The sequence below is a fragment of the Schistocerca piceifrons genome, chromosome 4 (genome assembly GCF_021461385.2).
Source record: "Schistocerca piceifrons isolate TAMUIC-IGC-003096 chromosome 4, iqSchPice1.1, whole genome shotgun sequence".
NCBI classification, from domain to species: domain Eukaryota; kingdom Metazoa; phylum Arthropoda; class Insecta; order Orthoptera; family Acrididae; genus Schistocerca; species Schistocerca piceifrons.
Window position 1 is genome coordinate 37,641,828 of NC_060141.1, and position 13,957 is coordinate 37,655,784.

Genomic DNA, 13,957 nt, shown 5'->3' on the forward strand with positions numbered 1-13,957 from the left:
CTATTCTACGGGCTGCTTTGTTGTTGTGAGAGTGTACCCTTTGCTTGTTATTGTGTTTCTTGCTCAAGTGTGCTTCTATGTGTTGTGTGTGTTCGTGTTATACGTGTTTATGTTCTGTGTGTCTGTGTCAGTAAGATGGTGACAGATTGTATGTTTGTGTGTGCTGGGTGTCCCCTTCATTTTTGTTTTAATTTTGTGATTCAGTTTCTCTGTAATCGTATCTATTCTCCACAGTTATTTGTTTGATTGCCAATATACTAGCCTGCATTGTTTGGGTCTTACCATTGTTTCAGATATTTTGCTTTGAAAGTGAATGAGGAAGATGCTAGCTAGGAGTGCACTGACTGGTACTTAGGATGCATTTACACGAACCATAGAAACTTCACATTGCCGACAATATGGCATGGAAATGTTGTCTGGAAACATTGTTGGCCATAATATGTTCGGCGATGTAGCCAGCTACAGTTTCTCGGCCAAGTTTGCAGCATTATGTTTCCTGGCCGACAGTTTTTATGAATACATGGCCCATAGCACTGCCGCAGTATTGACGACGGTGAACTAGTGGAAGCAAGTGCAGCTCCTCTGCTTTTACGTGGCACAAGGACGAAAGTTTACTAGACTTTGTGTATTTGCTGGGCACAATTCCGCATTTTAAATAACTGGGGAGCGTATAGTTCCACTTTCTGTACAACCACGGTCATATGTTTTGTTTGAACAGTAAGTTCAGTTGTAGGGCAATTTAGCTAGCCGGCAGCACCACAGAGTGTACATCATTCGTTTGTGAATTATCGTACGAGCTTCTAACTAGAGGCGATTCTTTTGATTTACTTGTGTGCTTAGTAGTTTAATTATTAAGTTTATTGCATGTTTGTGCATTTGCCAAGCACTAGGCTAGTGCAGCTTGATTGTGACTACTTCTAACATTTTGACTTAATTCCCACTTTATTCTACATGATATCCTTAGCCCACTAGTCAGCCACCCAGGCTGCCTTTTACTGCTAGTACCACGTTTAAAACGTTTTAAAGGAAAGCAACTCTCAAAGACCATGAGAAATGTGTTACAGAAAGCATTATATTTATCATCTATGTCATTGGCATTATAAACATCCTGGCACTCTCGTTCCTTAACAAGGTTTAAAAAACTCTCTATTGCCGTTGGATTAGCTTTCCTACATAGTCTGTAATTATATGTGACTGGCCATTCATCCTTTTACTAACAGAATGCCCATCTAGTTATGAAGAATGAATAAAAATACTATCTATAGCTGTGCCACTGTTCCCCCTGCACTGTAGTTGGAAAAAATACAGTCTGCATCAGATCATATGAGTTTAGGAAACCTACAAACATCCTTTTTCTTGCAAAATCATATACAAAATTAATATTGAAGGCACCACATATAACTAATTTCTGGTACTTCCTATAAAGTGAACCAGGAACCCTCTCTAGTTTGAGCAGAAGTGCTCGTAAGTTAGATTGAGGGGACCTGCACAAAATTCAACTGCCCCTGCACAACATTCAAATTTCTGTTCAGTGCAGTGCTGTGATACATCTATGGACTCAAATAGAATACTGTTTTTTGCGTACATGGCCACACCCCCACTCCGCAAGGAACTCCTTGAAAAACAGCCATCTAATCTGTATCCTGGCAAAGGAAGCTTCTGACATGTCAACTTTTTTTTTAAGTGGTGCTTCGATATACCAATAATGTCAGAGTCAACATCTATAAGCTGTTGACTAACTTTATCTCTAATACCTCTTATATTTTGCTGAAATGTCCGCCCCCGGCAGCTGAGTGGTCGTGCCATACAGCTAGTGCAGTAGGTAGTGTTTATAGCCGGCACGGTAGCTCAGTGTGTTTGGTCAGAGGGTTTCGTGCCCTCTGTAATAAAAAAATTGAGTTAATCGATCAACAACGAACTTCAATGGATGTCTTACAACGTCCGCCCCGAGCAGATGCAACGAGCAAAACCGAACAAAATGAGATTAAAAAAAGAAAAAAAAAGTGGCCAGCGCGACAGAATGTCAGTCCTAAGGGCCCGGGTTCGATTCCCGACTGGGTCGGAGATTTTTCTCCGCTCAGGGACTGGGTATTGTGTTGTCCTAATCATCGTCATTTCATCCCCATCAACGCGCAAGTCGCCGAAGTGGCGTCAAATCGAAAGTCTTGCGCCTGGCGAACGGTCTACCCGACCGGAGGCACTAGTCAAACGACATTTACATTTTGATAAAATATGCTAATTCCTTCTCTACTCGGATACCTGACCTCCTCTGGAGGTGATTCCTTAGTCAGAGGAACTTCCTTTAAGCAGGTATACCTATCAGCTGACTTAAATCTAAAAAAGGTGCAGCTGTAAAACCATCTACTAGAGGAATTTTTGCATGCCATGTTTATGGCAACACTACTCCAGCGACATATTAATGTATAACACGGCATGCGGCCTATGTAAACGAACTTTTACACTAAACCTTTTCGAAACCAAAGACGTGTGAAACAGCATATTTGTTACAGTCAGGTCGCCTTCTAGTTGACACGATGTACGATGTCCATCATTTCAGTCCTATGTATCGTTTCTGTCCTCATCCTCCCAAGATCTTTCCAGTGCTTTCTGTCACTTCCTCCATCCAGTTGCTCCTCAGATTTCCTCAAAGTCTTCGACCTCCTGTTCTTCCGAGCATTACAGCTTCTTTTAGTGTGTCTTTTGCTCTCATGATTTCCCCAAAGTTTCTTAATGTCATGTGCAGTATTTTGTCCTCAACGATTTAATTTTGTTCCAAGAATGTTTTATTTTTTACTTTTTCAGTCGTTGAAATCGTTAGGATCCTTCTCCAAGCACACATTTCAAAAGATTCGATTTTCCTGCGATCCAGTTTTTCAATTATAGCAAATTGTCAGCGCTCATTTTCTGTTGTGGTGGCCGCAACTGAAGCCCAACCTCTGGGCAGCTGTGCCCTGCGCTGATGACGCGTTCTTGCAGAACTGGGGCTCGGGCGCGAAGCCTGGCGACGGCGACGCGGGCGGCGGCGGCGGCGGCGCGGCCGGCGAGCGCTCGGACGATGACTTCCTGACGGCCTCGGAGTGCACGTGCACGCGCAGCTCGTCCTTCCACACGGCGTCCGAGTGCGCCAGCGGCGGCGGCGCGGCCTCGCCCTCCTCCTGGTGGGAGGAGGACCAGTCCGAGGAGCAGTCGCAGCCGCAGCCGCAACAGCTGGTCACCACCTCTGTAGAGGTCAGACCCTCTTTTTTTTTTCTATCGGAATTTCATTTCTACATCCACATCCATTCTCTGCAAATCTGTCAAGTGCGTGACAGTTACTACGAGTTTATCCCGTCCCATTCTGGAAGAGTGACTGCTCGAACGCCTCTATGTACGCTGCTCTTAGTCTAGTCTTGTTTTCGCGCTCTCTAGACGGGCGATATGTAGAGTGTTATGGTATATACCTAGATTTCCCACGCACAGTTCGATCTTGAAATTTATTAAGCAGGTTTTCACAGGATAGTTTACGTCTATCTTCAAGTGTTTGCCTGTTCAGTTCTTTCAGCATTTTTGTGATATTCTCCCTTAGGTCAAACTAACCAATAATATATATGTTCATGTCTCTGTAAGTTCTATATAGTGCAGGTCCCAAGCACTTGACCAATATTCTAAGTAAGATGCATCGCACGAGGTGTGTTAAAAAAAGGCGGCCTCTTTTTGTAGACTGATACTGCCTCCCTAGCATTCTACCAATGAACCAAATTCCGCCACTTGCTTTACCTATGACTGAGTCTATGTGATTGTCCCATTGCGTATCTCTACAAATTGTTACACCTAGGAATTTCTGAGTTGACTGATTCTAATTGTAGCCCACTGATACTGTAGTTAAAGGATACAAAATCTTTTTTCGTTTTTTGAAGTTCAAAATTTTACATTTCTGAACATTTAAAGCTTATTGACATTCTTTTACTACTTTGAAATCTTATCATGTTCTGACTGAGTATCTGTGCAATTTTTTAGACTATTTCATTAAAGGCAACTGCATTGCCTCAAAAATGTCTGAGGTTACTATTAATATTTATGAAATATTCTTGGGTTATAAGCAGAGTCGTGGTGCTATGTTGAAAGTGCCTCTTGAAGAGATGTCGCAGCCAGGAGTGGTGTGGGATGATGAAGGCGGCAGGGTGGAGGGGGTGGAGGGGGTTCGGGCACCGAGTCCAGCTGGTGTGTGTACTTCACCCGTTACCTCGGCTGCTTTCGTGTCAGTGCATTCCTGCCATACTTTTGCTAACTTCTTCTTCATTTCTTCTCCATTACCCTAGCAATCTTGACTGTAGCTTGTCCTGCAGATGGAAGACATGCCAGGTGCTTGGTGTCTTCTTCTGGACTGTTTTTGAACGAACAAAGATGCTGTGCCATGCTAATAGGATCAGGGATTCTGTCATCAAAGAGGCTGTGAAAACATGAGTACACGATGATCTTGTCAACTGGGATAACAGTTTCCAACTGAGCTTCCTACTGGGTGTGGCATTAACAAAAATAAATCAGGAACGCTCTGAGGTGAAAGCAGTGGAGGTAGCATGCGGAACAGACAGGCAACACCAGGACCCCCTTTTAGCCCACTGGATTCCCCCCCCGCCAACACCACCATCAGCTGCAACACCTCTTCTGGGGGAACACTGCTGGACATGAACCTGACACTTCACCTGAAGTTCACAAGAAGGCAACTCGTTGAAACATTATGACAACATGAAGCCGCAACTTGGCTGATAAATCAAGAAAAGTTCACAAAAGAAATCTGGCAAGAAAGCCTGCATTCCCACTAATAATGTCTACAAGACCGTCAATATACAATGTGAACAGAAATGGTTCCATTCGTATGGTTGTTTGGCGTACAATATGATGTTCACTTTAGAGCCTCTTGTAGGTTGCTCTTTAACCAGTTAGACACACTAACAGCAGCCTCACAGCACTTTTTTTAAAAAAAAAAAATCTTATGAAGTTTGCTATCAACAATTAATCACAGTTTGAATATAACAGTTAACATCCATATATACAATACTGAACTGATAAAGAACATACACTAGCCACCACTCAGCCTTAATGTGACACAGACTGGACTACGTTATTCAGCCATAAAAATCTTTTGGTACTGACCATGTGCTGGCAATGGCTTAATTCGGGTGTGAAATGGGGGGTCATGGAATCAGCACACAGCTCTCCTGGCCACTGTTAGCTTTCCAGATCTTGCAGCTGCTACTTCGCTCTGAAGTAGCTTTTCACTGACATCACAAGGATGAAAGCACTACATTCGAGCCCTCCCACCGAGGAAACATACCTGGCAGTACCAGGAATCAAATCTGGGCCCTTCACATAGCAGTCAAACACACTTACCACTCAGCTACTGAGTCAGGAACAATTGTGTTATATGGAAAGTGCAAATAACTAAACTACTTTTAACAATGATAAAATTGAACAGAAGTAAGGGTAATGGATGCCTTACTCCTGGGTTTAAAATATTTTATGCTCAGAAGATATACACCATTGCCTAATGTGGAGGAGAAGCTGTAGTCAAGAGCTGGAACTCCATTACCAACAGTACTGCAGTATTGTTAAATCTTCCATCCTGATATTAAAAAAAAGTGACATATATGTACCATGATCATAAAGTGAAACACTCCAAGAATGTTACAGACATGTCAGTCTAACTGTTTCTCTGGTCAAACAACAGAGGGACAGAGTTAATGCTACTTGTTCATCTATTGGTAATTAATATTTACTATCTATAACCTGTGACAGTCATCTGCATCTGCCCTGCATCCCAAGGTTTTAAATGTCCTTGCACAGCACTCTATTGTTGCATTTGTGCCTTGAAAATGAAAGAGTGTGCATCTGTTGAAATATCAGCAGCTGTCGAAGATGTTGTCTGACTGCATTTCCATAAGTCATTTTAATATGCTCCATCATAAATTCCACAAAAACTTACACAGCTTTTTGAAGTTTACAGTGAATGTGATGCATGTCATTCACATGCAGGTAGAAATATGATCCACCTGACCATACAACATATTTCCACTTAACCACATTCTTCTATTTGTTAGCGGTGTAAGCAACCCCCTCTTACATGCAGTTAGCTCAAAATATCAATATAATACAATTTTACACAGACCATTCATTCCGAAATAAATAAGGGAGTCTTACTAAAAATCCTATCTCATCTGGAAGTGAGTTGCAACCAGGAGTAGTCTTGATCTAGTATCATCTTCTTTTGGTTGCAACTTTAATGAAAATGTTTTGTAGGCCAGGATAGAATATAGTGTGACATAACTACAAAATTTGTCACTTACTTCATTTGATAATATTTGGTATGTCTAAAGACCATAACAACCTTTTTGGTCACATGTATATTGTGCTCTATATAATATACAGTGAGTCAGAAACCTATTAGTTTCCACCACCATTGTTGAAATTCTGAATACTAGCATACATTCCTCATTAACTTGCCTCCAGCTCCACCACATTTTTGTTTGATGAGCTTATATCAAGAAGGAGGCAAAAGAACAGAAATACAGTTTCATGATAGTGGTATTAATATTATGATTAACCCTTTTTTATTCTGTTAGTAACATTTACAAAGAAAATAGACTTGCAAGAAATTTACATTTTGAAAATATATGTTCCACATGTACAGTGTTTTTATTTAATTTATTTATCTTTTGTTCTTTGCTACTAGTTTAGGCACTGTAGCCCCATTCTGAAGCAATCATTTCTTCCCCATCAGCAAAGCTTTTATGCTGGGATCTGGCGACATCGTCGCTAAAACTTTGGGTGTGCTCAGTGGTGATGTTGGATCCCAACCTGACAGCTTGGCTGATGAGGGCAGAAATGAATGCTTGAGAATGGAGATGAAACCTGTAAATTAGTCACAAAGAATAAAAATTAATAAGATGCAAACAATGTAGATGAGGAATGTATATTTCCAAACAGTATGTTTGTGTGTCTATCAACCTGCCAGCGCTATCGTTTGGTAAGTCATATCTTCTTTGTTTTTAGATATATTTTTCCCACGTGGAATGTTTCCCTCTATTATATTCAAACAAATACTTTATCAGCTATGAACTCCCAAATAAAATTCTACTTAAAAAGCAATCAAGAAGATTGACCTACAAGCACCATTAAATACATTAAACAAGCTACTTAGCATAAAATTTGGAAAACGGATAAATAAATCAAAGACAGAAGTGATTAGAGTTACACAGAGAGGGATACTGAAATTCCAAAGATCAAAACAGCTAATAGAAGAAAAAGTGAAATAATTCTGCTCTCTAGAAGGCAGAAGTATAGAAGATGACTGGCTAATGTATGCAAGGCATTAGAAGCGAATTGGTACCAATGAAAGAGCTCTTCTGGCATCACACATTTATGCAGGAGTGAGAAACACATTTCACAAACTATGTGTCTGAAGTATAACAGGACTGTATGCACAATTGAAACATGAAAATGAGCAAAACTAGAGGAAAAAAAAAAACTGGACACATTTTAAATGGGCCCTATCTACATCTAAATGGGTACTCTGCTTTGCCATCATCTACTATTTGGTGGAGGGTATCTTGCAACACTTCTAGTCATTTCATTTACTGTTTCACTCACAAATAAAGTGAGGGAAATATGACTGGCTATATGCTCCAGTGTGAGCCCCATATTCCTCTTACCTTTGTGATCCTTATGCAAAAAGAGGAATCATTCCACAGTCAGCTTAGAACACGATTCTCTAAATTTTCTCAGTAGTATAATGATGTTAACAGTTAAGCGGACAAATAAAGAATACAATAAAGTGATACTATAAAGAATAGACAGCACAAATAAAACCCTGGTACACTGTTACTGAAGAAGGGTCACGTATATAATAAGGAATCCAAAAACAGTTAATGGTTGTTTCAAATAGGAGAGTGTGGAGGGAGGGGTGGAATATAAAGGTGCATAAAAATTTGAATATGTGTGTGGATTAAAGACATTGGGTGTAGTAAGTATGAAGGATGTGAACGTTATACATTCTAAGTGCCATTTTTTTCACAAAATGAGTTTCTATCATTATTGTGTTCATGGTATTCTGTTGCATAACCCCAGAGATGTCCAAAGGAGCAAACTGCAAAGAAAATGTTTCAAACATTCAACACTAAACGGCGAGACACGGTCTCTGGGCCAGGCAATGCTTTCCTTGGGCGTACCAAGTGCCATGCATCAAGGTTGCCCCCATTTGTCTGATGCATACTTTGTGTGGTAAGCAGAGTGGATGTAAGCTTTTGTATCACTAAAACATGCTTGTAATGGAAGGAGATAATTTGGGTTTCAAAAATAATACACAACTGGCCATTAAAATTGCTACACCAAGAAGAAATGCAGATGATAAACTGGTATTCATTCGACAAATATATTACACTAGAACTGACATATGATTACATTTTCACACAATTTGGGTGCATAGATCCTGAGAAATCAGTACCCAGAACAACCACCTCTGGCCGTAATAATGGCCTTGATATGCCTAGGCATTGAGTCATACAGAGCTTGGATGGCGTGTACAGGTACAGCGGCCCATGCAGCTTCAACACGATACCACAGTTCATCAAGAGTAGTGACTGACGTATTGTGACGAGCCAGTTGCTCGACCACCATTGACCGGACGTTTTCAGTTGGTGAGAGATCTGGAGAATGTGCTGGCCAGGGCAGCAGTCGAACATTCCCTGTATCCAGAAAGGCCCGTACAGGACCTGCAACATGCGGTTGTGCATTGTTGTTGTTGCTGTTGTGGTCTTCAGTCCTGAGACTGGTTTGATGCAGCTCTCCATGCTACTCTATCCTGTGCAAGCTTTTTCATCTCCCAGTACCTACTGCAACCTACATCCTTCTGAATCTGCTTAGTGTATTCATCTCTTGGTCTCCCTCTACGATTTTTACCCTCCACGCTGCACTCCAATACTAAATTGGTGATCCAATGTAACATCCACTGTTCAAAGTGCCATCAATGCGAACAAGAGATGACCGAAACGTGTAACCAATGGCACCCCATACCATCACGCCGGTTGATACGCTAGTATGGCGATGAAGAATACATGCTTCCAATGTGCGTTCACCGCAATGTCACCAAACACTGATGCGACTATCATGATGCTTTAAACAGAACCTGGATTAATCACAGAAAAAGACATTTTGACATTCATGCACCCAGGTTCGTCGTTGAGTACACCATTGCAGGCGCTCTTGTCTGTGGTGCAGCGTCAAGGGTAACTGCAGCCACGGTCTCCGAGCTGATAGTCCATGCTGCTGCAAACGTCGTCGAACTGTTTGTGCAGATGGTTGTTGTCTTGCAAACGTCCCCATCTGTTGACTCAGGGATCGAGACGTGGCTGCACGATCCGTTACAGCCATGCGGATAAGATGCCTGTCATCTCGACTGCTAGTGATACGAGGCCGTTGGGATCCAGCACGGCGTTCCGTATTACCCTCCTGAACCCACTGATTCCAAATTCTGCTAACAGTCATTGGATCTCGACCAACGCGAGCAGCAATGTCGTGATACGATAAACCGCAATCGCAATAAGATACAATTCGACCTTTATCAAAAGTCGGAAATGTGATGGTACGCATTTCTCCTCCTTACACGAAGCATCACAACAACGTTTCACCACGCAATGCCGGTCACCTGCTGTTTGTGTATGATTAATCGGTTGGAAACTTTCCTCATGTCAGCACGTTGTAGGTGTCACCACCGGCGCCAACCTTGTGTGAATGCTCTGAAAAGCTAATCAATTGCATATCACAGTATCTTCTTCCTGTCGGTTAAATTTCGCATCTGTAGCATGTCATCTTTGTGGTGTAGCAATTTTAATGGTCAGTGGTGTAAAAACAGCAAACAGCAATACTATGAACGTATCCCATACACATGCATCTCAAACAGTTGTAAAAAATTCTCACTCTGGAATACAGGAATGTTAAAAATGCAGGACAGTTCTGTAGTATCAAAATATTTTCCCTATTTTCTTGATAGAAATAAATTATGTACAAAAAGAGATACAGCGTTTTTTGATACTCCTGACAAACATGAAATTTCAAACTTAGAATGTTTGACATTTCCACTGCTTATATGTAGAAATGCCAACCATTGTTCAAAACAGGGATGAATATAGATTGCACTTAATACATTTCACAAATGAAATATGGAAAGCTAACAACCATTACGCAATTTTTGTAAGTTCAAGAGTAAATCACTAATTTGGTAAACAAATTAGTTTCTAGTGTAACCTACTGAGGTTTCATAGGGTCAAAATTGGTCTTTGGGTTGGACAGTACAGAAAATACATTTGCTTTCTTCAATCAACAGTGCTTGTTTTGTGCATATGAGTGTTATTATGCTGGTAAAATATAAATCCCAATCAAAATCATTGTGACAGAGTGGGAAATATCATATTGTCTAAGACATTTTCACTAATACCTTGAAGCAAAACTAACCTGGATTTTGTAGTCTCGTCCTCGCTAGCACTAATCTTGGTCACCTCAAAGTGAAAGTTTTAATGAGTGCAGGATGGTGTTTGCTCAGAGTTGTACAGAAAACCATATTTTAAATTACATTAACACACAAATTTTATTTCCTTCAAAGTTCAGTTAATAAGTATGGCAACGAGTTTATTTGCTATGAAAAAATGATTACTGCAAATACGCAGATCAAAAACATGCACTACCTAACATTCACTATCCAGTGGTGAAGTTGATTGTTCTCTCATGGCACCAAAACACAGTACCCATTTACACAAAACTGTCAGAGTTTACTCTTAGTACTATCCTGCAGTAATCTGTTAAAAGAATACATTTCACTGGTTCATTTAAGCCAATTCATACAATAAATCACTGAGTTCAACAGTATCTCAATTTGATGACAGTAACATTCCACACTCTTGCTAAATACTACACAGTTGCATTTAAAATGCCTGTTAATTTTGGTTATAGATATCACTTGAAAGTTTTACACATTAAAATTTTTGAGTTTTGTTGTTGCCGGTGTGCATACATTAACATATAGTATGTACGTAATTGTGGTGTAAGCTGTACAAAGACTGCATCAAACATAGATCTTAATTGTCAACACTCAAACCATGAACTGCCAGTTTTGGGTGACGTCCAAAAACTTACTGACAGGTTTAAAAATAAACTTTTTTGTAAACAAGGTTATGCTTTGAAAGCCATTTCGCCTGGATTTTACTGTTTCTTTTTGGTGAACTACAGTACAAGATAAATTGAGGCTTTGGTTTATAAAAAACATTGCTGGTCAGCAATTTAGAAAAATACAGGATCATTATTATCTTATGCAATGTGAATCCCATAGGTTAAATGTCTGAACGCCATATTGGAAATCATTGTAAATTACTAAATTACAGTACACGGACTTATTAATTAGTTTAGAAATTTATTAGTACTGTGTACTAATAAACCCGACTCTCTCCTCAATGCACCATACACTTACCTTTGAACCTGTGATGCAATGGAAGCAGTAGCTGACAAGGATGTCTGATAATTTGTTCATACAACTAGCTTTAGCATTCATTGTTCAACACCAGCTAATTTCATAGGTATGCTTCCATGACACTTCTGCTACACAACAACACTGCTAATAATGTACCTGAGCAAAAATATTATTCATTACTAACTGTTCAAAATCTTCAAATTCTCCCTGTTGATTGAACGTGACAGAGCGCATGTATTCTGTATTGACACAATGTATCTATTCTTTGACACTCTTTGGTTCATAGCACCATAAGACACAGACCAAATTCAGATGGATGTCAGCTTATTTTCAGCAACATACTGAATATTCTCTAACAGTAATGTTATTATGCTACATCAATACTCCACAGCTCTCCATCTTTCTCTCTACAGGTATTGTTGTTAGTGCTTAAAAACAATAATGACATGTAAAGCTTTTGAAGGATATGCTGTTGCTACTACAACTGCTTGAAGTGTCGAAGTGAATAAATTACACTACCAAAATTTCAGTCACTTGATGACAGATAAAAAACGATTACTTCTGTTGGTAAATTTGCCTTCCAAGCAGCTTTCTTAGCTTTTCTAAAATTTGTCTGTTGATAACTGTTTTCACAAATCTGCTATTCTCAGTATCATCTATGCAAATGAAACTAAATTTCAGTACAGTATAAACACTTCATGAAACGCTATGATATACTATCTCCAAAAACCATGTTTAGTGTACTAGGAATATCAACAACGTTGGAAAAGATAGATACCTACTTACCATAAAGATGGCACATTAAGTTGCAGGCAGGCACAATTAAAAGATATTTACACAAAGTTTTCAGCCACAGCCTTCATCAGAAAAACAGAAGCACACACCATTCAGTCGCAAAACAAGCGCACCCCGCGCACACAACCGCCAACTCCAGCAGCTTGGGTCAGAATGTAACTATCACGTGGGATGGAAGCAGCAATCTGGATGGGGTGGAGAGTGGATAGCAGTGTACACATAGTGAGGGGGAGGAGGGGGGGGGGGGGGAGGAGTGCTGTCTGGCAGAGTGTGCAGGGACTAGAATTCCAACAGGTGCAGCTTCGGAGACTATGGGGTAGGAAGGTAGGGAAAATGGAGTGAAAAAGGAGAGGAGAGGGGAAAGTTGAATGGATTCATTGGCAGAAGGTGGCAAACAAAGAGGATGGATGATGAGAATGGGGATGAGGTGATAGGACAGAGGGGTGGGAACTGTTGAATGAAGGGTGTGGGACAGTATGTTTGCATAAGTTGAGGCTGGGATAGTTACAAGAGTGGAGATTGTGTTGTAAGGATAACTCCCATCTGCACATTTCAGAAAAGCTCAGGTAGTGAAGCAGCCATTGAAATCAAGTAAGTTATGCTTAACTGCGTGTTGTGCCACAAAGTGGTCTGGTTTGTTCTTGACCACAGTTTGACAGTGGCTGTTCATCCTCTTGGACAACTGGTTGATATTTATACCAATGTAAAAACTGGTGCAGTGACTGCAGCACTCTGGTATATGACATGGCAGTTTTCACAGGTTTTTCACAGGTTTTCACTGAGCAGGTCTTGCACCTGCAGCTTCCACTGGGGTACGATGCTTGTGGCAAGGGGTTGGGAATGTGAGTGGCATAGGGATGGACTAGGATGTTGTGGAGCTTGAATGGGCAATGGAACACCATTTTAGGAGTAGGAAGGATCTCAGGTAGGATGTCCCTCATTTCAGCACATGATGATAGGTAGTCAAAGTCCTACACCCAAATTTAACCATGCTGGACTTGTCAAATGCCTACTCTATTTCTGCCAACTCCTGTAGTGGAAACATCTCTTTGTAACCAGTCTCTCTATGCAAAACCAATCTAATTCTAACGCTGTATCCCCAACTCTCCCGATACCACCATCCAATCATGATGCTCCCCTCTCCCCACTCACCTAACCACCCACTGGTCACGTTCCAGGAATTCCTTACCTTAACTTAGACTCACCATCCTTCCCCATGTCCCTTCCTCAGAACACCACCCTTTCAGCAGAAGAAAAAATCGCTTTACACAACCTCAAAAGAAATCCTGACCAAATCATCCTAACTGCAGGCAAAGGCTGACCCATCCACCTATAAACTCTGCCAGATTGATCCATCCCAGACGTCCAACACAACCTCCAATATGTACTTAAGGCCTTACACCCTTCCCAGAACCTCTCCCTGAATCCATTTCCTTCCTCATCCCTATGACACCCTGCACACCCACCTTCTACATGCTCTCCAAAATCCACCAATCCTGGATGCCCCATTTGAGCCCTCATTGACCAACAGTTCCAACCAATTGCCCATAATCTAGCTTCCCACATCAAAGAAACGAATCACTCCCTTCACTGACTCTCCACCATCTCCACCCCTGTACCTCTTGGAATAATACACAAACACCCCTCACCTCTTGTCCATGGCCCTAC

General features: G+C 40.9%; 1 protein-coding gene across 1 annotated transcript in view; it reads left to right on the forward strand.

Annotated features, from left to right (window-relative positions):
* The window catches only part of LOC124796341 (titin), a 1,000,763-nt gene that overhangs the window by 180,178 nt on the left and 806,628 nt on the right, over positions 1 to 13,957 (forward strand). The window contains exon 10 of the mRNA XM_047260475.1: positions 2,977 to 3,228. Within this exon, the coding sequence (XP_047116431.1) occupies positions 2,977 to 3,228 (252 nt within the window). The remainder of the gene's footprint in view (positions 1 to 2,976; positions 3,229 to 13,957) is intronic.